This window comes from Balaenoptera musculus, chromosome 6 (genome assembly GCF_009873245.2).
Source record: "Balaenoptera musculus isolate JJ_BM4_2016_0621 chromosome 6, mBalMus1.pri.v3, whole genome shotgun sequence".
NCBI lineage: Eukaryota > Metazoa > Chordata > Mammalia > Artiodactyla > Balaenopteridae > Balaenoptera > Balaenoptera musculus.
Genome location: NC_045790.1, coordinates 84,585,781 through 84,613,329, shown reverse-complemented (window position 1 = coordinate 84,613,329; position 27,549 = coordinate 84,585,781). Strand labels below are relative to the sequence as shown.

At 39.7% G+C, this 27,549-nt stretch overlaps 1 protein-coding gene across 4 annotated transcripts in view; it reads right to left on the bottom strand.

Moving 5' to 3' along the window:
- The window catches only part of INVS (inversin), a 151,821-nt gene that overhangs the window by 30,936 nt on the left and 93,336 nt on the right, over positions 1–27,549 (bottom strand). For all 4 annotated transcript variants that reach the window (XM_036854591.1, XM_036854588.1, XM_036854589.1 and 1 more), the window contains 4 exons: positions 24,407–24,562; positions 23,057–23,286; positions 19,116–19,222; positions 10,764–10,976 (listed from right to left, as the gene is read on the bottom strand). In XM_036854591.1, coding sequence (XP_036710486.1) covers positions 10,764–10,976; positions 19,116–19,222; positions 23,057–23,286; positions 24,407–24,562 — 706 coding nt within the window. The remainder of the gene's footprint in view (positions 1–10,763; positions 10,977–19,115; positions 19,223–23,056; positions 23,287–24,406; positions 24,563–27,549) is intronic.

Genomic DNA, 27,549 nt, shown 5'->3' with positions numbered 1-27,549 from the left:
AGTCATACACAAGTAGCTGGTGGCTAAGCTGGAACCTTTGGGTAGCAACAGAATAGAGAGGGGAGGCCAGGACTAGAAATGAGTGGCCGGATGAGACAGATGGGCTGAGGGAGCGCAGGTCCAGAAAGGGGCCAGGTGCTTAAGGATGAAGTGGCTGAGTTAAGGACAGGATTTGTTTGACTGATGTCATTAGTTTGTAGGGATATCCAAGGGAAAAAAAAGAGGATGAAAACGAACATTTTCTGCACCTCTCCTGTGCTGGGCACTGATGATACAGTGATGAGGACCACAGAGTTCGGCCCTCCCTTGAAGAACCTTCTACCCAGAGCGGAACAGCTAGGACAACAAAGGCTTAACATATGATGGAAGAAATGTTATAATAATGTGCTTGCACAGAGGAAGTAGTGATTAATTTTGTGGAGGAACCTGGAAGAAGGTCCCAACTGTTGATTCTCAAAGATGTGTAGGAGTTTGCCAGGCAGGTAGGTGGGAATGAGGAAGTTAGTCTGAGGGAGCAGTCTGGGCAAAGGAGAGAGTATGGAAAAACTGGGTCTGTTTTGCTTCTTCTGACCTTTAAATAATGCTTGCTATAAACAGCAGGCACCCAATACATATTTGCTGCTCAGGAAGAGAATTTGGTTGCCATTTAAGGGTGCAGTTTAAAGTAGAATAATTAGAGGTATAGTGAAGAGAACCCTGTACTGGGAAGTATAAGAATTCTTCTGGTCCTGCCTCTGCCAGTAACCACAAAAAGACCTTGAATAAGTCACCTTCCTGCCGAAGACTCAGTTTCCCCAGGTCTAACACTCACATGATGGCTAATAATCCTGAATTGATTTAAGGGTCTGTTTGGAATGTCTTTATAAAATCGGGGCTGTGTTATGTAATGAGATGGAGAGATTTCTTTTATCGGAGTAGCTGGTATCAGGGTCCCTCTTAGTGGGGGACCTTGTTTAGACAAATACCTCAGTAAGCTTGGGGACAGGATTGAGGGCTGGTAGAAGGTGAGACCCTCAGGGCCTAGGTGGTGACTGGCTTGGGGATCCAGAAAAGAGGCCTGCTCTGTCAGGACACAAAGAATTTGTTTGTAGCTCCTGACAGGGAGGGAAGAGATGAAAGAACAAGAGAGAAGGGAGGGGGAAGAAAGAGAAGGCGAAAGACTGGGTACTGCGTGGAGCAAGGGCCGGGCAGAGAATCGTCCAGGTGAGGGGACAGAAAAGGACTTTAGATCTGTGATCCGCACACCTTAATGAATGGACTCTCCTGAGATCTTACTAAAACCTAGGTTCTGATTTACTGGGGCTGGGGTGGGGCTCAAGAGTCTGCATTTCTACCAAGCACCCAGGTCATACAGGTGCTACTGGTCCTCTGGCCACACCCCGAGTAGCAAAGCTTAAGAGAATAGGAAAGTCTCGTGTGGCCTGTTAACTATGCCATTAGAGGATATGCAATGTGAGTCTCCTCAATGACACCAGCTTCTCGGAAGGCCTCCCATGCTCATACATGCTTTTTTATAGGCAACCTGACAAGTTGTAGGGCTACGGTCCCAGAAATGGGACCAAGAGCTGAGGCAGAGACCCTAAGCTCCCAAGAAGTCATAGAATTCAGATTTCCACAGACTGTGCAATCTGAAGCAAAGCTTATTTATATCTCAAGGAACAGGAAAGTCCCAGATGACAGATATCTGAGTCACACTTTAATATAAAGCCTTGTCAACTTAACTCCCCACCACCTTTTAAAAAAAAAAATTTTATTTATTTATTTATTTTGGCTGTGCCGGGTCTTAGTTGTGGCACACGGGATCTTCATTGCAGCATGCGGGCTTCTTAGTTGTGGCAATGTGGACTTCTCAGCTGCAGCATGCGGGCTCTGAGTTGCGGCGTGCATGCGGGATCTACTTCTCCAACCAGGGATCGAACCCTGGCCCCCTGCATTGGGAGTACAGAGAGTCTTAACCACTGGACCACCAGGGAAGTCCCTTAACTCCCCTTCTGAAGGTCTTTCATCCTGTGTGGTGAAGCCCCTGATCTGGGGTCCAAGCTTGCCTCTCTGATAGGTTCCCACTGAGTGCAATCCCAGAGAAAGTGGTCAGATGGGTCGTGCTGACTGCTGTATAGCTCGAATGTTCTCATTTGACTCTGGCCTCGTTACAGGCTTTGCCAAATGCTGACACTTGTGTGCACTGCGTTGCAGTCGACAGGCGAGCTGGACAGCCTGTCATCTTCAGTGCCTGGGATTCGTATGGATGCTAGCAAGTGCCATTTCAATGTGATCTGTCTGTGAGAAGGCTGCTTTTCAGAAGGTGGAAGCAGCTGGGTGGCTGAGGTGCTGCTAATTGATCTAACAGCCGTGCTCCTGGCAGGCAGAGGGAGAGCTGCTCTTTTTACGAGCACTGATGAACAGAAGTGCTTTAAGAGAATATATTGGTCCTTCAGACAGACAGGCGTGTGGGGTTGCCTGGCTTGGCATTTGCATGGATATCATTGCCATCAAAAGAGGCTTTGAGGTGATAACCTAGACTTTGTTATTTGAGCAGTCATTTCTCCTTCTTTTAGGACACCAAACCCCTTTCCTTTTCAATTCCAAGAAGCCACTGTGCAATCAGCCCCTGGGCAAACCTTGTCACTGAAGACCTTTCTGGGCCTCCCACAAGGGCAGTCACAGGACAAACAGGGGATCTAGCCTTTTAGAGTGATCAAGATGGCCAGTAGGTAAGGGAGCTCTGCCTTCTGAAGACTTTTCTGGAGGGGGAGGTTTGCAAGGGGTTATTTTTTCATTTCAGTGGAACTCAGTAAGCAGATTCGGGAGAAAGAATGTAATCATGAGAATATATAATTACACACTCAGCTGATGAATAGAAGTAAATTAATGTTTTTTAAAAATGGATGCATTTTGCAGTAAAAAAATCTTCCAGGTGGCACACAGCCCACAAATGTGCAGATCTCCAGAGCTGTGGTTCTTGATGTAAAAGTAGTGATCACTGAGGAAAAGGGATTAGAACTGGGAATTATGCATAAGCTGCATCCTATTTTATCTGTACTGCTGCCTTGAAACAAAAAGCAACCACACACACACACACACACACACACACACACACACACACACACACACACACAGAGGATACAGCTCCTCAGAAAAGAATATGATCCCGTGTGTGTTTGTGTGTTTCCCTGGGGGAAAAGGTCCAGAACCACTGCTCACAATGTAAGAACTTGAAGGAATCTCACTTTAATGAGGGCAATGCACTTATTTGGTAGATAAGGAAACTGAGGCAGAGAGCTTAGTGACTTATCCAAGGTTACGTGCTAACAGCTTTCTATACACAGAGCTGAGCTGGAATTCAGCAGCTTTACTTCTTCCTGTAAAATTCATCTCACAAATCATTTTTAAAAATTTTACTCAGTCTTCTTCCATCATTTAAAAAAGTGAATTGGGTCATATGAAGAAAGTGGTAAGACTACATTAAAGTAACCATTAACAGCATTTCAAGCTAGCTTCTAGCATAGCTTTTAGTCCTGAACCCTTAGACTCAATAACTGTCCTAAAATTTAAGTGTTTTTTCCCCAACTAATTTATTACAGAATGTCAAAGATCTTTAATCTTCATGGTAGGCCATCCTATACACTTGACCTATTTTTGTAAAGTTTAGGAAACAAATACAAGAAAAAGAACCAATGTTATTCTACTTTACATGAAAATTTAAAGAGAAAAAAAATCCTGTCCATGACACAGCAAGTAATATTTTAGCAGGAAATTTATTAAGATAGCAGAATCTTAATGTATAAACTAGTCCCACATTTTCCTCACCCTTTTTTTTTCTATTATCTTAAGGGAAATCAACCAGACAACAGCTTTTTATGGGCTACCAATTAGTCTGGTTTGTACTGTCTCTTCTAGAGCAATTTTTGCAGCTCCCCAGAGGCTCACAGTATAAAAATGTAAGAAAGCCAATTGGGGATCAGATCTTTGACAACCTCTGCTTTGGGTCCTATGCACCACAGGGTAAAGAGGGTCTCCAAAGGATGGGCTGGAGGAACGGGGCTGTTTCACCCAGGGAAGAAAAGACCCAAGGCATACACTGCTGGTGCAAATCTCTGAAGGGCTGTTGTGGGTCAGAGATATACCCTGGAGCCCTCCCAAGCCAGATCTAAGACTCAAGAATGGGGACTTCTGCAAATGAGAAGCCTAGATAACCACTGCAAAAAAAAAAGGCCAGTAAGAAACCAAGTGATCAAAAGATTGCTTGATGTGCAGAGAACCAGATCAAAGGCAGTAACTTCAAAGACTTGAATGCTCCATGGCTTCAGCATCTCAGCACTGAAGGCGTCTGTCTGCACGATACGGCACAGACCTGCCTCTGGGCCTGGAAAGTTTAAGTCCTGGAAGTTGATGGATTTTGTCCCTACCCCACTATGTGGCTTCCACAGAGAGTTTTAGTTGTCAATTTTTAACAAGAAGAAATTAATTCTGTCAGACACTGCAGAAATAAAGCAGGCTCATTCTCATTCATGAGTATTCAAGTTGCCATTGCCATGAATATAGGACTAAGAGAGGTTTGAGAGATGTGATTAAAATGGTTTCCACAGAAAAGGGAGGTTAAGTTAGTGTGTCCTGCTGTTGTACCGCTTTAACCCAGCTTTGCCCTAGTGCCATTCTTGTTCATCGTCCTGGTGTAGGCTTGGGGCCAACGAGTTTTCTTAACTTTCTCAAGGATTTAGGAGGATACTGGTATGCTCTGCTATGTTAACTTGGAGAATAATAAGAAGATTTTTATTGAACTATGTTGCAGAACTGATTCTGGTGGCTTGGTACCACTCTCTTAACAATCACTGGAAATGACATGACACAAATGAAAAAGCATTGAGTTAGGACAAAAGCTGACTTGGGGGCCTGGTGACTTTTGCCACCAACAATTACATGTTGCATATAAGTCAGGAAAAAGCAGCAAGGTTGTTCCATGCTGGCCTATCAGATGGTGCTGGCATCTGGAGAGAGCCTCTAGCATAAGCATGGCTGGAGGGCTGATTCCCCTGAACCAAGCAATGGTAGGAGCCCTGGCTTTGGGTAAGACTGAGATTCATGTGCCAACTCTCTCCCTTACTAGCTGTGTGATTTCAGGCAAGTTAATCTCTCTGTGTTATTTTCCCCTGCATGAAATGGGTTTAAGGATAGCTGCCCTGTCTACTTCATTGGGTTTTGTACAAATTTAATGTACAAGAATTCTGTAAGCTATAAAGTACTATATTAATATAAGTAATCATTATTACTTTTATTAACAGGTAAAGCTGTTAAGCTGCAACTGCATCTGGTTAGAAGTGAAGAAACCTGGGGGTGGTATGAGTGCCTTGCCATCTAAGAGCTACAGGGCTGGGCCTGTTGATATTTTCAGAAAATGCTCATTGTTGAAACCACACAAATCCTTTTTCTGTAGAAGCCATTTAAACCACATCTCTCAAGCCTCTCTTAGGTCTTGTATTCATGGCAAATAGCAACTTGAATGCTCATGGAATGGGAAAGAGGCTGCTTATTGCTACAATGTCTGATAGAATTAATTTCTTGGCAAAACTGGGCAAATACAACTCTCTGGAGAAGCCACATAGTGGGGTCTAATGTTCAAGTATATGCAGTGATAAACCTTATTGCTCTTAGGTTTCTTTTTAAAATCATAAACCTGTCAAATGGTAATTTGCTCATGATAAATATGGAGGGAGCTGGAAAACCAAATGCACAAATACAAGTGCCAGTGTGTGTTATGAGGATAAATGGTACATAAATGTGTTTGCTGCCTGAGTAAGGCAAGGCAAGTTACAGTGATTGGTCCACTTACAGAGACTGAAGGAGACCTCAGAGAGGACCTGGTCCAACCCTTCCATTTGACAGAGGGGGAAACTAAGGCCCAGAATGATGAACGACTTAGGTAAAGTCTTAGACCCACTGTAGGAGCAGTTACTGAACACATATTATTAAATGCTTGCTATATATCAAGGGCTCTAAGGCACTAGAAGTATGGAGGTACATAATATAATCCCTGCTCTCCAGGAATTGACAATCTAGTGGGGAATCAGACCCATACTTCCTGCAGATAGTGAGTTCTAGATGTGATGCATGCTGAAATAGAGATATCTACCCAGAGCTAAGGGACAATGTGGGAGACTAATTAAACTAGAAGAGAAAAAAAGGCTACATAGAAATAATGTCAAAATGAGAAAGGAGGGATGTGAGAAAAGGTTATTTCAGGCAGATGGGAGGGCACAGCTCTCATAGAATCTTTGACTCTGAAGAGATCTGAGAGACCAGCTCTTCATATACTTTTAAAAATTCCTTATATATTATCCTGGAGAGATGACAATTCAGTTTCTGCTGGAACATTTCCAGTGAGAGGAAACTGATTACCTCACCAGACAGAAAAGGTTTAGCTCTAACCTTTTCAGGTGGTATTGCATTGTATGTGGGGGTCTGTCAGATTCTATCTCTTCATTGTCGCTGAAAAACAGGCTTAGTAATATTTGGTCTTTGACTTCCTCTCGAGGGAATGAGAAAATGTCACGCATTTTAGGACCTTTGATTTACAGACTGTTAGAGCTGGGAGGAACCTCAGATATCATTTAGTGCGATTTAAAAAAAAATTCTTTCTATGATTCACGAACCCTCTTACAGAACGTAATAAAAATCCAAAGATCCTCTCCCCCCCCACCAAATGCACATATGCTCATGACACACAAAATACTGCCTACAGTTTCAGGGCACTCATGGAGCCCCAAAGCTTGTCCTGGACTAAGAAATCTTTTCATTTGACTGACGAGAAGCTGAGGCTCAGGGAAGTGGGAAGGTATGGAGTAGAACCATGGAAGTGGTTCCCCATGGATCAGACCACTGGATGAGCAGAAGACTCAGACCTATGGGTCAACCCTGAAGAAACGCACTGACAAACTGAGCATGTCTGGGGAGCTGGCTGCAAGCGGATCTGCTACAAAGTGAGAAGGAGAGCTGGGGTATGAGTGCGAGTATCATGAGCACCTTCTTTAATTATCTGGAAGTTGGTTTATAGAAAAGGATTTAGACTTTTTCTCTTTTGCTTCAAGGGGCAGCTCAAGATCAAAAGGGAGAAAAGAACTTCTGCCAGACAGAACTGCCCACTAATGAAATGTGCTGCTTGAGAGGCACATACCTTGTCACTTGACTTTTTGAGGACACAGCACAACTTCCCATGCGAGGGACTTTGGCATTACAAGAGTTTGAAGTGGGTGACCCAAACTGGACTTGATTATGTAACTCTAAGAGTCATACTCAGTCTCATACACTAGCCAGAAGGAAGCTCAGGTCTCCCGAGAGCGTGGTGGTAAGTGAGGAAGTGGCGAAAGTTCAGGATGGCTGAGGCCTCAAGTGTGAGGGGTGGCAGGGTGGGACTAATGGAGAGAAATGAGACTTGGAGATATAAGCGGAAGTCAAATGTTGAAGGGTCTGATGTAGTATCATGGATGGTATTCAAGAATGATGGCCTCCATAGAGCAGTGGGACAGAAGAACCAAAACAAAGGACATTTCAGAAAGAGGAATTAGCAGAATCAGCGGCAGCAGCACTAGTAGGGAAATCAGGAGGCCAGGGGAGACAGGTTGTGGTGATGAGTTGTAGGTTTCACACAGTGAGCCTGAAGTGACAGTGACAACAGGACATGCAAATGGAAATGTCCAATGATCTGACATACTGGCAAGTAACAAGTGGAAATGCCCGGTAGGCAACGGATGATTTGGGATTAGAGTTTCAGGAGCTCAAGATGTGAGAGAGATGAAAGGGTTATCTACAGAGATGAAGTAATTTAAGTTTTCAGAGTAGATATGTTTTCAATGAAAAAAGTACAGCATGAATAGAAGTCTAAGGAGTTAGCCTGCAGTGCTGACCTCAGTGTGGAAATGGTATAATTAAGAAGATGTGAGAAGGGAGAGTTCAGGGACTTAGAGGAGATCTGAGATTAGAGAGTGAAATAAAAACCCGGGAAAAAGGAAGCTTCAAGGAATAAGAGTGATCAACATAAACACAGTCTTATTTTCATGTGCCTTCAACTCTGTGCTTTGGCAGGTAAACTACAGTAATGTGCATTTTGGCAACCTCATAGGAGGTGCAGTATGGGTTGTAAAGTGCTTTTAAATGGATTATAGGTATTTCCTAAATAGTATTTTCTAAAAAAAAATGACTTAGAAAATATGACTAAAACTTCTCTCTCTCCCAATTTCTCTACCAGTAAAATAGTAATCCCGTTAAGTTTAATCAGTTTCTTCGACATCCTTACTTTAAGAAAGGTGATTTCTGCCATCGTAACGTGAGAAATAGGGAAAGGTACGTTGAGGCAACATGATGTGCCTGGGCCAATGAGGCAGCAGCAGCAAAGACTGAATTTAACATTCTGATTTCTGTTTCTTAAAACCAAATCTAAAACCAAAATTAAACACTGACTCAGATTTTCAGAAATAACTTTTGAGAAATAAAATTAATACAACTTAAATCAGTTACTTCTCCATTTAAATATTTCTCTTGGAGATCTATGCTACAATGTCTGTAGGAGGTGATGGTTAGGAAGTGTAAGAAACTTGTTCACTCCCAATAATGAGGACCAATAAAGGAAAGACTGTGACTGAGAAAAAGTACAGGAAATTTTCAGTTTCGGTAATTTCAATGATTATCACAGTAAGTACAGTTACCATTTAAAAGTGTTTTTAAAAATCAATTTCAGAAACTAAGAATTAAGAACGAAGAGGGCCTATCTTTCACAACACTGAAACTAATCAGGATAACAACTAAAAGGGTAGAAGGTGGGGGTTAGACTAGAAAGATGTCTCCTAAATCTCCTTGTCGGTTCAAACCCTCTGGGCTTGGAGTTACAAAAGGCCATGTTAGGGAAAAAATACTGCAAACCACTACTCTTTTTAAGCATGGCATTATGTGAAACCCCTTCCTCCGTATAGCTCTCCTGATAAATGTATTTTCAGTTCCCAGCATACACTGACTTGGAACTCTTGGCCCCAGGCATACAGCCTCTGGGCACTATCACTGGCAAAGGAGAGGAAGAGGAGGCTGAGGTCACTAACAATGAAGACAGGGGTTTCCACTGAGCTGGAGGGTGCCTAAAATCAGCTAGTCTAACTTGTCATGTTTTACAGATAGAGAAACTGAGGCCCAGAGAGAGAAATGCTGTGTTCAGTTCATCTTAAGTAAATATCAGATGCTGGATTTGAACCCAGGTCTCCTTTTCACTCAACCACAATCCTTCTATTCCACTGGAAAGGGAGTTTGGTGGGGAGGAGAACTCTGGGGCCCCTCTCTCCAGTAACAAAATAGAATGTGTTTGGATCAATACACTCTCTTTTGGGAACATACAAAGTCAGCCATGGTAGCTCTGTAGAGTCCCACCTCATATTCAGGTAGATATGACTTCAAAGTCGGAAAGTGGATTCTCACATATTAAACTTGAGTTTATAGAAACATCGGTAGTCGGAAATACAATATTCCTTCCCTTGCAGAGAATGTTTACTTGCAACTCAGGATAATTTGTCACATGTATTGCCCACTTACAGTTGTCACTCACATGCAGAGAACTTTTATGAGAAGGCTGCAGAAGAGGCACGTAGAGGCTTTAGGTTAATACTGGATTCTTTGGTAAAAGTGAAAAAAGCCTTGTTATGAGAAGAGTGCAAAATAATACTTCCCAATATATCAACTATTTCAGTAGCTTCAGAGTCGCAGAAAATGATGTGTTTCTGTCAATCTTGTCTTGAAGATTGACAAGATGGTTAGCATTCCAGCTCATAGTGGTATTCAACTTCTTATTAACATAGTTTATCTTGCCTTTTATTATTATTTTTAACTGTTATTTATTACACTTATGCTTCCTCCTTGTGGGCAAGATATGGTAGGATTCAAGAACTGGAAGGACTCAAGATTTGGAAACATTCAGGAAGTTATCCCTCAAGAATCTGCCTGTCATCCGTATCTTTCTCATCAGAGGTTTCGGTATTACACCTGCTAACGCAATACTCTCTTGCTATTTAAAATACCCAAAACAAGTATCAAAGAAAAGGAAAACCAAGGAATAATCTAGAATCAATTACTTATGGTAAAATAATCACAATGTATAATAGGCAAAAATGACTATTTTGCATATTATATATCATTATCCAAAAAAGTATGAGGTCCTCGAAGCAAGTACTATTTTTTCCTTAGGCTCAAGCCAAGAGTTTTGTATGTATAGTAAGAATTCAATCAATATTCCTTGAATAAATTACATTACTTAGTACAGATTTGTTAAGGAATAGGTGGGGGAAAGCAAGTTATTTATGCAAGTTGGTTGCTTCAATCAAATCAAAACTAGACTTAGTCTAGCCAAAGTAGGCTAGATATTGGCATGAGCTTCTTTTGGAAAGGTAGGAAAGGTGAGAGGACCAGTTATCCCTTCGTAGCTTACTGCAGGTAGCACCCCCATCCCCCAACTCCTTGCCATGGATGGGTGTGACAGTGATTTGTTTCAGAGTTAGAAGGTCAAGGACTAACCTAGAGGAACAGCCACCAAGTAGAGATTAGGCCGTTATCCTTCCTGTTAGCCTCAGTCCTCTGAAGGGCTGGTGAGCAGAAGGGAGACGGTGACATGGGTACAAGGATCACAGGGATTTCAGATTCCCTCCTGATTCTCTCTCCTGGCCACTCCCACCACCGTGCCCCATTCCACGCTGACTCTGAGTTGTGAGAAAACAGTCCCTAGATCTCATACTTACTTGGCAGCAGCATCTTTTCTCAACTGTTCATGCTTCATGAGGAGATTTTTCCGGTCTCGGAAAGCTTTTCTGACCTTGTACCCTTTGTAGACAGCCTGGATTTTGAAGGCGGCGATGTCCTGTATGGCTGCGATGGACAGGGCGCCGTGCTCCAACATGAACTGGATCACTTCATGGCGCTCACCAAGCAAAGCGTAATCGAGGGGAGTGTACCTGAAGCAGGGAGATTTTTTTTTAAGTGTCAGAATGTAGTTCAGGGCACAGTTAAACTGGCAATATTACGCAGCAGAAGGAAAACTCATTCTAAGATGTGGAAATGTTCCTCAGGCAAAGCTATCTTCTGTACTCCAGGACTGTTCCTTTCTTCTCTGATGCACACAAGACAAGGGTGAAGCTGGGGTCAGGTGCTTTGTGCTGCTGACCATGTCTATTCCTCAGTTTTGCTAACTTGCTCACAAATCAGAACACATGATCACTTTTCTTCTTCCCCATGTTCCAAGTAATTCCTTGCTCCTATCTGGAAAAAGCACTGCAAATAATATTCTGTGAGATTCATAAGTTAGAGCCTGTGATTACTGATAGTTAATGCTTATGAAATGAAAAATATACCTCCAAATGGAGAGATTTAGTCTATGATAAAGATGGCCCTTTAAATCACCACAGTAAGGATGGATTATTAAATAGAGTTGGGACAACTGGGCAACCGTCTGGAAAAAAAAAGATTCTTACATTTCACTCCAAAATGGATGAAGCAAAGATCTAAATATTAAAAAGAAAAAAAGAAATCATGAAAGTACTAGAAGAAATCATGGAAGATTTTTAAAAATATTGGAGTGAAAAGTTTTTTCCAAAAAAAGATACAAAAATTCAGAGACCTTAAGATTGATAAATCCAACTACATAAAAATAACAAATATTTATAAGGCAAAAACACCAATAACAAAGATAAAAGACAGTTCTTCAAACAGGAAATACTAGTGGCTCCTAACATATAAAAATATGTTCAACCTCACTCATTTAAGAGAAATACAATTTAAGACTAATATGAGTGAGCACTTTAATCTAATGATCAGCTTAGCAAAGATCAGAAAGTTTAATAACACACTCTGCTGGCGAGGGTGGAGGGAGACAGGCTCTCCAAACGCTACCTTAATCTTTAGGGAGACACTTTGGCACAATATACAGGAATTATTCATGATCTGCCCTTGACATAGCCATTTCACTTACAGGCATTTATCCTACAGATCTGCTCTCCTGTGTGAAATGCTGTATGTACGAGGATATTCATAGAAGCACAGAAACAACCTCAATTCCATCAACAGAGGACTGGCTAAATAAAGTACAGGCCATCCATGTAATAAAGTTATCTGCATAATGCGGCCATTATTGTGGTATATGCATATATAAGGAACAATTTCCAGGATGACTTGTTCAATGAAGGGAAAGAGAAAAAAATAAGAAACAGAGCACTATTATGGTGTGCTCCACTGATATAAAAAGAACACATCCCTGTGTGCTTATCTATGTAAAATATATCTCTAGAAGTTTCCCAAGAAACTGGTGACAGTGATGTCTCTGGGGAGGAAGCTAGTTGTCTCAGAGACGGGGGTAAGTGGGACACTTAGTTTTACTAAATGCCCTTAAATTTTGTACAGTGTGCATACCTTTTTGATAAATATATTATTTAGAAAAGATGGGTATTAGTGTCATATAGTTACGTATTTGAATCTCAACTGACTACTTTCTAGATGTGTGATTTTAGGCAGATTCCTTTAAAAAATATATCTTCTCTTGGGACTTCTCTGGTGGTGCAGTGGTTAAGAATCTGCCTGTCAACACAGGGGACATGGATTCGAGCCCTGGTCCAGGAAGATCCCACATGCTGCGGAGCAACTAAGCCCATGCACCACAACTACTGAGCCTGCGCTCTAGAGCCCGCGAGCCACAACTACTGAGCCCGCGTGCCACAACTACTGAAGCCCGCGCACCTATAGCCTGTGCTTCGCAACAAGAGAAGCCACTGCAATGAGAAGCCCGCTTACTGCAACAAAGAGTAGCCCCAATCGCTGCAACTAGAGAAAGCCCACGTGCAGCAATGAAGACCCAATGCAGCAAAAAAAGAAAAAAAAAAAATCTTCTCTACTTTTGGAAATATAAAACAAATTGGATAAATACACAGAAGAAAGTAAGTCATCTATACTCCCACACTCAGAATTAACCACTGTTAATATCTTTGCAAGTATGCTTTCCTTTTTTAAAGAAAAATGATTACTTTGTAAAAATGACACATAGTTTAAGAATTCAAACAATGCAGAAAGTACAAAAATTTGAAGTAAACACCCCAAATTCTACCATCCAACAATGGTAATGATGGTTGTCACTTCCTAACTAACTTACTTGGTGTTTCTAAGCCACGCTTTTCCTAATCACAGACTTGGCATGAAGAGAGAATGAAATAACCAATGTGAGGAAGACAGCAGTGTGCCTGGCAAGAAGGAAGCAGTTCATAAAAGTCAGCTGTGATTGTTGATATTACAGGACATACACTGCAGCACAGTTGGCGATAGCACAGTCACTTATCACTAATATTATCTGCATAGGACTGAAACTAGTACTTATGACTACTGAAAAACCACCCGATCGGATCCCTCTGGGTGACTGTTGCTGAGTTAGTGGGTCAGAGGTGTTGGGAGGAAATAATCAGTTGATTGGTGAGGTGGAAAAATGATGATTATATGGATGCATGATTAGACACAGAAAATCATCCAACTATTATAGAAAAGAAACTTGCTCTTCAAAACTCACCTAACAGTCACAGTAAGATATAAAAGGAAGAGGTTTTCAGTAAAAGCAAAGGGTGATTTGATCACTTTAGTAAGGAAACTATAAATTCAGAAGGAAGTCCTAAATGCTAAAATTAAGGAACCTCCATTTTAGGACAGCTTGATCTGCCACTACTGTTCAGAAACCAGAAGGTCATAAAGTAGAGGTGCCTATATAAACTTTAAAACATTATTTATACGTAAATAGCATTTTGTAAATTCAGAAGAACTTTTACAAATTTCACTATATAGTCTATCAATACAATGCCTTTCAGGGGCTTCCCTGGTGGCGCGGTGGATAAGAATTGACCTGCCGATGCAGAGGACACAGGTTCGATCCCTGGTCTGGGAAGATCCCACATGCCACGGAGCAACTAAGCCTGTGCACCACAACTAGTGAGCCTGTGCGCCACAACTACTGAAGCCCGCGTGCCTAGAGCCCGTGCTCCACAACAAGACAAGCCACCACAATGAGAAGCCTGCTCACCGTAATGAAGAGTAGCCCCCGCTCGCTGCAACTAGAGAAAGCCCGTGTGCGGCAACAAAGACCCAACACAGCCAAAAAAAAAAAAAAAAAAAATGCCTTTCATGACTGTACTTTCCCCAATAGAAAAAAATCATCAGAGTCACAGAACCACACAAGAGTAGAACTGAATTGAATTTCAGAGGTTTAGTTTTACACCTTCATTTCATAAATGAATAAACAGATTCAGAAAGATTAAGCAACTTACTGAAGGTTAAGTTACTAGTTACCTGCAAAATCTAGATGACTAAAATCACGTGACCCCCTGTTCAGTAATCCTTCCATAATTCATCTATCAATTATTGAATATATATGTCTCCTATAGAATGAAACTGCTTCTAAATCAACATGCAAATAACATATGTATTTTTAGTAAGCTTGATCATTTTTTCTATAATTACTAATATATAGTGTCTTTCACATAGTATACAAACAGTATTATCAAAATACGGCTTATGAAAATGAGGCCCAAATTATGCATTTACTTACAAATATGACAAAAAGAAATGACATGGGCATAATATACCCTAAAGAATGCTGAACTGGAAGTCAGCAGACCTGTGTGACCCTGGGCATTCTCTTCACTTCTCTGAGCTTCTATTTCCTCATCTGTAAAAGGTGAAAGGAAGGGGAGAAGAAGAACTAGATCTCTCAGGCTGCTTGTGGATGGAAAGTTGCATTTCAAATATGTTAAATATTTTTATTACAAAAAAATTATATTTTTATTATGAGAAAATTCAAGCACAAACAAAAGAGAATAGCATAATAATGCTTTATATTCTCATTACCCAAATTTTAATAATTAGCAAAGCTTTTGCCATATTTGCTTCATCTATCCCCTTCCTTTTTATTTTTGCTCAAGTATTTTAAAGCAAATTCCAGGGAAATTCCCTGGCGGACATGGTGCTTTCACTGCCAGATCCTGCAAGCCGAGCAGCGTGGCAAATAAATAAATAAATAAGCAAACAAACAAATAAATAAAGCAAATCCCAGAGCTCCTATCATTTAATCTCTCTGCATTTTAGATTCATCTATAAACAATGTGAACATAACCACAATGTCATTGTATTAACAAAATTAACAGGAATTCCTTAGTAAGATCTAATGCCCACTCTAAATACATGTTCTGATTTTCTCAAAAATGTCTTTTTTTTTTTTTTTTTAACAATTGGTTTATTCAAATTACAACTCTCAGTCAATTTTTGATTCAGGGAGATACAATCCAAATATCTAGCAAGGTTTAAGATTGACATCTATACCTAGTGTTTAAGCAACTGACCATATTGTGATTATTACGATTGAATTTTTCTTCATCCCAGACTCAATTTAGAAACATTCTAGTGCTGTGAATACTCCCGTCTATGTCAGAGTATGGCTGTCAGATAGTTATTGACTGAAAATCAGCAGTAGTTGGCAAAAATTATGTCTATACAGTGCACATCAAGTGGTTTGTGTCAATGCATGTGAAGTAAAAATTAGCACTACATTGATGGTAACCAGTCAAGAAACAATGTAGATAAAGACAAGAGACAAGATTCAACTGGACTTGCCATGTGGGAATGGTCTGATGGAATGAGTAGAATGCCTAAACTGGAATGTCAATAAACATAAAAGGCAGTGCCAAGTCCCGACATTTGTACATCAAGGTGCATGGCTGATGAAACATTAAAGGAGACTGGGATATTGCCACTGTCTCTTTTTATCTGTAGACTGGCAAGTACACTTAGGAGGATCTTTCCTTTGGTCTTTTGGTCTGTAATTAACATGCTTACTCCAGCAGGCAGTAAGCACCTTAATTCACATGTTTACTTAGGTCTGAAATTCAAGGGTTAGCATATAAATGGAAATTGAATTACAAAATATTACTTTTTTTTATTGTTTCCTAAAAAATAGCAGTCAGGCAGTAAACACTGTTATAGAATACATCCTTATCTTTCCCTTTTGTTTCTTCAGGATTTCAAAGGGAGAAACCTTCAGCACCCTCACATATCTGTTTTAATGTCAAAACCTCCGCCTTGAGGATTTCACTTGGCTTTCCAGTTTCCTTAAATGTCCAAATGCCTAAATCTTCAAGTCTTTTTTTGTTTTGCAATTGTCATTTGACTATAATAGAGACAGTGAGTTCTTTATATAATTGTTACCAAGTCCAAGCTTGCTCTGCTTGCCGCACGGCAGGCCAATGAATCGGAGACAAGGTGTTGAGGCAAGGAATACTTTATTTGGAAAGCCGGCAGACCGAGAAGATGGCAGACTAGTGTCTCTGCAAAACCATCTTATCTGGGTCTGGATGCCAGTTTCTTTTACAGAATCAGAGAGGAAGAGGCAGTGAGGAAGTAAAATAAAAGGGCAACCAGTCTTGCAAAACATCTCCTGGAATGGCCAGCCTCGGTGAGGGCATGTGTTGGTTTCTTTTTTCTTGCAGCCATTCATAGGTGGGCAGCGTTCCCTGAGGCAGGCCATTATGTATGATTATAGTAACAAAAGGAACGAAAAGCAAAGGTTAAAGTCAAAGAAACAGATCCAATGTGGAGTCCGATTTAGCTCTTCCCTGTTACAGATCACTCCCAAAGTAAGGCATACTAATCTGCTTTATCTAAGTCTGCACATGGTCTAAGAATTCCACATAAGTTTCTAAGGCTGGTATGAAGCAGGGTGATGTTACTAGGAGCCTGAAAACACCGATCTGACAACTCAACAGTTATTTACTGAGCATCTACTTCATGAAAGGCACTGTGAGCAATACAGAGATGACCATGATCTTCAGTAGTTCTCCATTAATAGGGAAGACAGATTACATAAAATCATAATATAATGTGAAATGTGCCAAATGCTGTAAAGATTCACAGTGTAGGGAGAACACAGTTTGGGACACATGAATGTGGGACAGAACAATCTTCTTGGACGAGACTGCATTTGAACAGGGGAATGACATGATTAACAATTATATTAGCGATATGATTTAGAAAGGCTACTTTGGAAGGTGACGAATTGAAGGAGGGAAAGATCAAAAGAAGGAAAACAAGTAAGGCACTGCGATAATCCCAGAAAGAGTCAAAGAGGGCAAGATCTAGACAATGGTGCTGGTAATGAAGTGGAGAGGACAGTGTGAACCAAGGAGGGGTGCTGAGTCTGAAATAGAGATTGAGAACTCACCAGCACCCAAGTGAGTGTGGAAGCCTCGGTGGTTGGTCAGGTCGCCAAAGGAGATAGGCTGAGAGAAGAGATCCAGTCCTTGAAGACTGTTTATATTTAAAAAATAAAAAATGGAACAGAAGCCAAAGAAATGGAGAAGGCGCATGATTAGAAGAGAATTGGGGGACTTCCCTGGTCGTGCAGTGGTTAAGAATCCACCTGCCAATGCAGGGGACACAGGTTCAAGCCCTGGTCCGGGAAGATCCCACATGCTGTGGAGCAACTAAGCCCGTGTGCCACAAGTACTGAGCCTGCGCTCTAGAGCCCACGAGCCACAACTACTGAGCCCGTGTGCCACAACTACTGAAGCCCCTGTGCTCTGGGGCCCACGTGCCGCAACTACTGAAGCCCGCGTGCCTAGAGCCTGTGCTCTGCAACAAGAGAAGCCACCGCAATGAGAAGCCCGCACACCACAACGAAGAGTAGCCCCCACTTGCCACAACTAGAGAAAAGCCCACGCACAGCAACGAAGACCCAAAGCAGCCAAAAAAAAAAAAATAATAATAATAATAATAAAAGAAGAGAACTGGAGAAATTCCTGGGCGTTCCAGTGATTAGGACTCTGTGCTTCTACTGCAGGGTTTGATCCCTGGTCGGGGATCCCGCAAACTGTGAGGCACGGCCAAAATAAATAAATAAATAAAATAAAAGAAGAAAATATACTGTCACAGAAGCTTAGAGAAGATATAGGCTCAATAAGGTAAAGAAGAGGAGGCAATAGAAAGGAGATAAAGAAAGGTCAGTGAGGGTGGGCAGAGAAGACATCATGAAGACATCATGTGATTTATCAACTAGGAATTTGTCAGTGACCATTCAGACACAGATTTCAGTCTAAATGTGATGATGAAGAAATGGAGGCAGTGAAGACAGTGTGAGAGAAGGCAAAGAAGACAAACTTCAGAAGAAAGAGAACTGGAAAATAACAGATGGAGGTATAACTAATGCGGAAAGGTTCTGAAAGAAGTGGGAAAGATGAAGGCCCCATGTTTCCTCCGAGACAACACAGGCCTAGAGAAAGCCTCTTTCCTACAGAGTTTCCCATCTCCTGATAGAAAGAGCTGGTGGTGACCAAGAGTGCGGGGATGGTGTCACTGCAGGGCCATTTTAGTGACAGCACCCATGAACAATGAAAACTAAAGCACAGACCTGGGCTGGGGGCACTCAGGTATGGAAATCTGATTACCGTCTTATTCGTTACCTACAAATTACTAGAATCTTCCTAGATCCAAGACCATCAAGAATCTCTCTTGCTTAGACTTCACACTATGTCTAGTCCCTTTTATTGGGCTTGGGTTCTTGGACAACAACTCCAGCCTAAATCTGTGGATCTCATATTATTCAAGAAATCTGTATTTAAATTAAAATCCCAAACTTTCATCTCAGTTTCTCCTTATTTTTTCATGCTGCATGGTGGCACCTCTGTCCACTAACTGATAATATCCTCTTCATCAAGAGAAACTTCTTGAATATATAACACATTCCACTGGCCTAACCGAATTCCTAGTCCTGGTCAGTCAGGACTCCCCTGACTTGATGCTACTAGCCAAAAGCCAGAAGCCCTAATTTCTTCATCTGGAAAATGTGAGCTTGCCCTAGGTAATATCTAAAGTTCTGAATAGCTTTAAAATCCCACGATTCTAAATCAACACTGCATGGAACTTTTGTTCTTTTCTTCTGGTTCAGGATTTCTTAGTGTAGTGTTTCCTTATGAATATACTTATTATTTCTGAATCAATATCTAAACTTGAGATTTTTTAAAATATGGCAGAAAGGATGTGAGATGAACAACAATATATTCCTTTTATCAATGGCTTACCTCTCTTCATTGTTTTCCATCTGATTAGGGAAAGCAGCAAAGTCTAGTAGTAATTTAATGGCATCAAGGTATCCATTGTTACAGGACCAGTGCAAAGCTGTCCTTCCCTACAAGCATAAAGAAAAATCAAGTACATCTGGTGTCGGTATTTTTGGACACATAGTTATTTATGCTGACTCAAATATATAAACACTTCTCTCAAATTGCTTAATTACAAAAAGAGAAAATATTAAGTATACAGTGAAGAAAATGGACTGTATCTTAACGAAATGATCAAAATTAATACTATGTTAAGAGGCATCACATGTCTCCAGAAGTGATACCCTGAGAAGAATTCAATATCACTTATGCAATATTCCAACCCAAAACGTAAAACTTGACTCTAATTATGATGAATCATTAGGCAAACTCAAATTGAGTGAAATTCTATAAAATAAATGGCCTGTATTCTTATAACATTTCAATGTCATGAAAGATAAAAAAGGCTTGAAGCATTGTTAGAGATAAAAAGGAATACTTCATAGTGTTAAAGGAGTCAAAGAGGAAGGTATCACAATCCTAAATCTATATGCACGTAACAGCACAGCTTCTAAATATACAGGATTAAAATTGACAAAATTGAAAGGGGAGATAGTCATAGCCATAATCACAGTGGGAGATTTTAACCCATCTTTACAATAGTTGATAGAACAAATAGATAAAAAAGCAGTAAAGATATAGAAGGCATGAACAATACAATGTAAAATTTGAACTAAGTGATATGTATATAAAACATTGCATCGAACAATGACAAAATTAGTACCCTTTTCAAGTGTACATAGAACATTTATCAAAATCAACGATGTGTGGGGACATAAAGAAAGCCTCAAAAGCTTTTGAAAGATTAAAATAGTTTAGAGTATGTTATTTAACTACAGTAAAATTTAAGCTACAAATCAGTGTGGTAGGTAGAATAAGGAACTCCCTTGCAAAGATGTCTACATCCTAATCTCTGGAATCTGTAACTATGTCATATTAAATGGAAAAGGGGAATTAAGGTTGTAGATGGAATTAAGGTTACTAACCAGCTCACTCTGAGTTGTGGAGATTATCCTGGATTATCCAGGTGGGCCCAATATAACCACAAGGGTCCTTATAAGTAAGTGACAGAGAGAGGCAGAAGGTGAATGTCAGAGTGATGTAGCGTGAGCGAGACTCAGCCAGTCACTGCTAGCTGTGAGGAATGCAGCCATAAGCCACAGAATGTGGGCAGCATCTAGAAGTTGGAAAAGTCAAGGAAGCAGATTCTCTCCTAGACCCTCCAAAGAGAATGAAGTCCTGCCAACACCTTGGTTTTTAGGACATTTTGGACTTCTGACTTCCAGAACAGTAAGATAATAAATTTGTGTTGTTCTAAGACACTAAAAGTTTCTGGTAATTTGTTATAGCAGCAATAGGAAACCAATATAATCAATAACAAAAAGATAATGAGAAAATGCCCAACTGCCTGGAAATTAAACAATACACTTCTAAATAATCTATGGGTCAAATAATAAATCAAAATGGAAATCAGAGAGTGTTTGAGTTGAATGATAGTGATCGTACAATTTATCCAAATTTGTAAGATGCAGCTAAAGCATGCTTAGAATAAGAAACATGCTTAAATACATATATTGAAAAAAAATATTGAAAAAAATCAATGATTTAAACTTTCATCAAAAGAATCTTTTAAAAAATATTAAATCAAATCTGATGGAAGTAGATGGCAGGAAGTAATAAAGATAAGAGTAAATACCAATGAAATAGTGAAAAACATAAAATATAGAGAATAAAAAAAGACTGGAGTCCTTTGAAGAGACGAATAAGTAAGACTGAAATATTTTAAAGAAAGGAAAAGAGAAAACATGTATTACCAATGTATGGAATGAATAAGAGGAAATCATTACAGGTCTTACAGACATAAAATAGAAAAGAGAATGTTATGATGAACTCTATGTGAATACATTTGACATTTTTAATAAAATGGATAAATTTCTCAAAAAACTGCAACTTACCAAAGCTGAACGGAAAATGATTAGAAAATCTGAATTGTCTTTTAATTATTAATGAAGCTGAATCAGTTATTAACAACCTTTGCACAGAGAAAACCCCTAGACCAGATGACTTCAGCAGGGAATTCTTCCAAACATTTAAGGAAGAATTTAACACAATCTTACACAAATTCTTTAGGAGAATAAGAAAAGTGGGACCACTCCCTAACTCTTTTTATAAGGTCAATGTAACCTTGCTACCAAAGCCTGACAATACAAGAAAGGAAAATTATAGGTCAATCTCTCTCATGAACATAAATGCAAAAATCTTATAATATTAGCAAACAAAAATCCATCAATACATATATTTCAAAAATATATCATAAGTAGGACAATGTAATCAATGTAATGCACCACATTAATAGCAAAGAGTAGAAAAAATAACATAATCATGTTGATAGATGCAGATACAGTATCTGATGAAAATTAAACAGCTAGTTGTGATTTAGAAGAACCCTTAGCAACCAAAAATATAAGAGAACCTATAGCAAACATCATATTCAATGGTGAAATATTTAAAGCTTTCCCCTGAGAAGCCAGAATGACTTAAGGATGTCAGCTATCACCAGTTCTATTCAACATTGCATTGGCGGTCCTAGCTAGTTCAATAAGGCAAGACAAAGAAATGAAAGCCATAAGAATTGGAAAGAAAGAAATAAAAATGTTATTGTTCACAGATAGCATGATTGTTTATTTGGATAGTCCAAAACAATACACATGAAAACTAACAGAAGTGGGAAGTAGCTTACATAAGTAATATAAGTAATATACTACTTATGTATGAACTTGTAAAAAAAATGTAAAAGGTACAACAAAGTATAAAAGATGCATTTCTAATAACATTGGTATAGGGACCATATTTTACACATTTTTCATTATGTTACTTTCACATATAGTAACAATCTTGATAAATACTTATTCAATGAATTAATAGGGAATATATTTTCTGACTTGGAAAACATAATATGCTAGTATTTTTAAAGAGTTAAAGTAAGTAAACTAGCAAAATATGTCAATATTGGCTAAATTGAGAGAAATCAATACACTGCTACATAGCTGAGGGAAGCATAGATTAACCTGCATGTTTTAATAATTGGTGTGACAGTATATATCAGAGCCTATTCACAATCATATACCATTCATTACTTTGATTCAAAAATCTCACTTACGTGAAATTATTCTAAGAGAATAACACAAAAGGAAAAAGTTAAATGCACAAAGATGATTAACGCAACATGTTCTATAAATAATGAAAAAGTATCCAGCAATAGTAAGTTACTGATTTAATTCTAAAGTCTAGGTTACAGGCATAGCTTGGACCTGACTCCCCCCAATACTACCACCACTGTTGTCACCTTGGGGTAATTATTTAAGCTCCATGAGCTTCAATTTCTTCCTCTGTAAAACGGGGATGATAATATAACTTCTTTATAGACTTGCTGTGAGGAGTGAATGAGTTATTTAACAGAAAGCTCTTAGAACTTTGGAATATTAAGCATCCATGGTTATGAAAAAAATTATATACCGATTGAAAAAGTACTGGTGATCATTTTGAGGGAGCAAAACAAAATGTGGTTTGTAAAATCATATGATATATATATTTATATACCTATATACATATGCCATGTATATATATTTTATAAAAGTTATCAAACCATTCCCGTTCTATATGATGACTTTGTTAAATTATATACGGATATATAGGCAAGGACTAGGAGAGAACATGGACAAATACAAATCACTTTTAATTAACAGATTTGTGAGTGATCTCTTCACTTGGTAAATTGTTGTCTTCCTTAACTTTAGTTAACAAAGAAGCAATGCTCCAAACACTCTGGAGCAGACAATATAAAAAAGACCTAGAATTTCTACCTCTTTGTCTTGAATGTTAGGGTCTGCGTTATTTTCCATGAGCACGGCCATGCAGTTGATATATCCCCCATATGCAGCGCACTGCAGTGGGGTTCTTCCTGCATAATCCTGCACATTTGGGTTGATCTTATTTTCTATCAATATCTGGCAGACATCAGCATTTCCTCCCAGCGCTGCCCAGTGTAGAAGAGAATGTCCATCTTGGTCGACTAGATCTACCCTTGCTCCACCTGAAAAAGCAAAAATATAATGAAAATGTCTAATACAGAGAGCATTTATCAAAAAGAAGTTTAAAAAATATAACAACAGTCCTTTAAACGCTTTACTCTTAGCAAAAAGCTTTCATGTATATCATCTACTTCAGATTTTTACAATAAGCCTGTGAGCTGGTCAGGGTAGGACTCCTTCCGCTTTTACATAAGGTGAAACTGAGGATCAGGCAGGTGCAGTGACTTTTCACAAATCGAACAGCTACTAACAGGTGGAGCTAGCAGTGAACCTTGAGTTTCCTGATGCCAGGCTCTTCCCTCCATCCTCCTACCCAGGCAGCTCTCTGCCATGTAAACCTATATTTCAAAAGGCAAATGCAGGGGCTTCCCTGGTGGTGCAGTGGTTGAGAATCCGCCTGCCAATGCAGGGGACATGGGTTCGAGCCCTGATCTGGGAAGATCCCACATGCCGTGGAGCAACTAAGCCCGGGCGCCACAACTACTGAGCCTGCGCTCTAGAGCCCGCGAGCCACAACTAGTGAAGCCCGTGCGCCTAGAGCCTGTGCTCTGCAACAAGAGAAGCCACTGCAATGAGAAGCTCGCACACCACAACAAAGAGTAGCCCCCGCTCGCCACAACTAGAGAAAGCCTGCGCGCAGCAATAAAGACCCAACGCAGCCATAAATAAATAAATAAATAAATAAATAAAAATAAATCTATTAAAAAAAAGGTGAATGCAAGAAATCCTACCTTTTGAAAGTGACTTGTTAGGAGCACTCTTTTTTTTTTTTTTTTTAATACTAAGTGGGGAAGTTTTTTTTTTTTTTTTAAAGTATTTATTTATTTATTTATGGCTGTGTTGGGTGGGTCTTCGTTTCTGTGCGAGGGCTTTCTCTACTTGTGGCAAGTGGGGGCCACTCTTCATCGCGGTGCGCGGGCCTCTCACCATCACGGCCTCTTTTGTTGCGGAGCACAGGCTCCAGACGCGCAGGCTCAGTAGTTGTGGCTCACGGGCCCAGTTGCTCCGCGGCATGTGGGATCTTCCCAGACCAGGGCTCGAACCCGTGTCCCCTGCATTGGCAGGCAGATTCTCAACCACTGCGCCACCAGGGAAGCCCAAGGAGCACTCTTAATAACTAACCTTTGATGAGTGTCTGAATCACATCTTTGTGTCCCATCTCACAGGCTCGGAAAAGTGGAGTATGTTTCATGACATCAGTAGCATCTACTTGAGCATTATTTTCCAATAATAACTTCACGGTGCTGACATGGCCAGAAAGGGCAGCAGCATGTAAAGCTAAAAAGGGAGCGAAAGAAAGTGAAGAACTTCCAAATAACAGTTTTACCTTTTTATTATTCTAACTATGTGTCTTCACTTTTGATTTTCTCATCATTTTGGCTAAATGCAATTTAATCTTCAGGATTCTCTATTTTTTAACTTTTATAGATTTCTATCTTCCTTTCTATTCATATGTATTACTCACACTTTTCCCCTTTCCTTCTACCTTTCTCATCTCACTGTTTTCTTCCTTTCCATCCTGTTGGTCTGAAATGGTCTCCTCTTCTCAGTTACTAGTTTATTATCTTTTCCTCTTTCTAAGAGGGTAAGAGAACAAAAAATGACAAAGAGAAATGATTTAAATGATGCAGGCAATTCTGCCCACAAACCCACTCAATTAGTATATGTCCCTGAGGGGTTGTGTGACGGGACCTTCAATCTACTGTTCCTTCAGTTGGTTTCCTGTGCTATTCCTGCAGTTGGTCTGTGTACCCACATGGTACTGAGAGTATGTGTATCTTACTGCACTGAGTGCATTTTTCATACAACATGACTCCAAATACAAGCCAGCTATTTCCTCAGGGCCCAGTTTCAAAAACAGCAATTCATTTCAAGACTGGAGAAAAAAGTGAGATGGAATGTAGTCTCCTCTCTGGTAAGGGGTTTGAAAGAGTAACTTTGACTATGTGTGAGTTTCATGTTACGCTGATCCCTGTCTACATTATACCACTCTAGTGCTTATGTCATCACTCTTTAGATTACTCTTTAAATTCTATTTAATTCATCACTCTCTAAATTCTGAACTTTTCAGGATAACTGTCTAGAGGCCTGGGCCAATTCTTTCTAAGGATTATGGCTCTATACTGCCTAGGATAATGTTTCTTCCATAAAGTGTGATCCATGGACCAAACCTGGGATGCCTATGAAATGCAGATTCCTGGGGATTTGTTGAGAAGCTATTGCGGACTGGGTACTAATATAATGCTGGGAATTCAGCAGGGAACAAGACAGCTAAGGTTATATTCTCATAGAGGAAGCAAAACAAAACAAGACAAAAACACCGAATTAATAACATTTAAGTATTAGATGGTGATGGATGGTATAAGTAAAGAAGTAAAAAGTATTTTGATATATAGAGTGACTGGGGGATTACTTTTGATTGGTGGTTAGGGAAAGCCTTGCTAAGGCGCTGACATTTAAGTTGAGAGTAAATCATAAAAAAGAGACAGCAAAGCAGAGATCTCAAGGGAGAGTAGTCTGGGCAAAGAGAACAATGAGTACAGGGATAGGAATGAATCTATGTGTTTAAGGAAGGCAAAGAAGCTGCAGCACAATGAGTGAGAATGAGGTAAGTCAGAAAGGTAGAAAAGGCCGGATCATAAATGGCCATACAGGTCAGAGTGATGGAAGACGCTGAAGGGCTTTACGTAGGTGAGTGATATTTGATTTATGCTTTCAACAGATCACTCTAGCTGTTTTGAGAATGCATTATAGTAAACTAGAGTGTAAGCAGGGAGACCAGTTAACACTAGCGCAGTTGACTGGGTGAAAACAGCGGTGGCTTGAACTAGGGTGACAGGAATGGAGATGGAGAGAAGCAGAAAGATTTAGAATATATTTTGGAGGTGGAGTCAACAGGACTTGTTGACAGGGTTTGATGTAGGATCTCTATAGTCTGGGAATACCCCTAGTAATTCTCATGCATACTTGAGTTTGAAAAGCCTGACCTAAATGGCTGAATGTTAGTTTGGCCTAGACAAGATTCAGATGGGTGTGAGAGACTTCAAAAATCTGAAGTGTGTCATATGGAAGACAACGCAGAGTGGAACATTCAGTTTGACAAATTTTGGCTCAATATAAGGAAGCGCACCCTAATAGAGTGAGATTAAGATGGAAGTAATGGGTTCTCTATATTGGAGCTGTTCAAACAGAGGCTCAAAGACACTGGGGAGAATGTTATAAGGCAAATTAAGGCATGATGTATCTGTGAGAGTTCTGTGATTTTCACATTTAAGAGCATAAGAATGCTTTTTTTTTTTTCTCCCAGATGAAATTTTATACAACATCCAACATATAAAATAGTTAAGAGTTGAGTGGTTCTGCCTAAAGTAGGGGTAGAGGGTTACCCACTTAAGCATTTACCCCTCAGCAACATTTCAGGTACCTCTATAGGAACGTGTTGTTCTAAAGAACATGGTTTGGAAACCCCTGGACTAGATTTAATTTTAAGGTACTTTTTAATTCTGAAATTCTACAATTATGTAATGTGGCTTCAAGTATGCAACAGATACTCTTCAGACAAATATCAATGTCAAATTTTTAAAAAACAGACAAAATTTCAATTAAGCATAAGATAGAATTAATGATCTTATTAAAGGAAATTCCCCATTTCTGAGTATTTTCATTTATTTTAAAACAATCTCAGACTACTATTGCTGCTTGAAAAAGTACCACAAGTTTACCTAGGAGCTTTAAAAATTATTTTCAATAACTTTCTGTTATGGAAAATTTCAAACATATTCAAAAGTAAAGGCAATAATAGTCCAGTGAACTCAATATTGTCGTCACCCAGATTCAACAATTATGTGTTGGCTAATCTTGTTCCATCTAACTGCTATCCATGCCCCCACTTCTGATTTTTTGAAGAAAATTCTAGAGTCATATGCTTCCGTTTGTGAATATTTTAGTATGTCTGAAAGACAAGGATTCTTTTTTTAAACACAACCACTGTATCAGTCAGAGTATCTCTCAGATACTCTAACAGATAGAATTCAATATGAAGAATTGCTACCTTTGTACTGAAGAACTGAAAAAGCAAAAAGGGAACAGTAAGGTATCACAGAGGCAGTAAATGCAGAAAACGGCTAGCAATTCTAAGACTGAGGAAACAAAAAGAAGAGGACGGAATTATTACAACTTTAAACGCTCAGAAGAGGCACCCAGCAGAGCTGAAGCTCGGACCTCAGAGGAGGGGCTTTGCTTGGCTGTTGCTGGTGTCTCTGAGA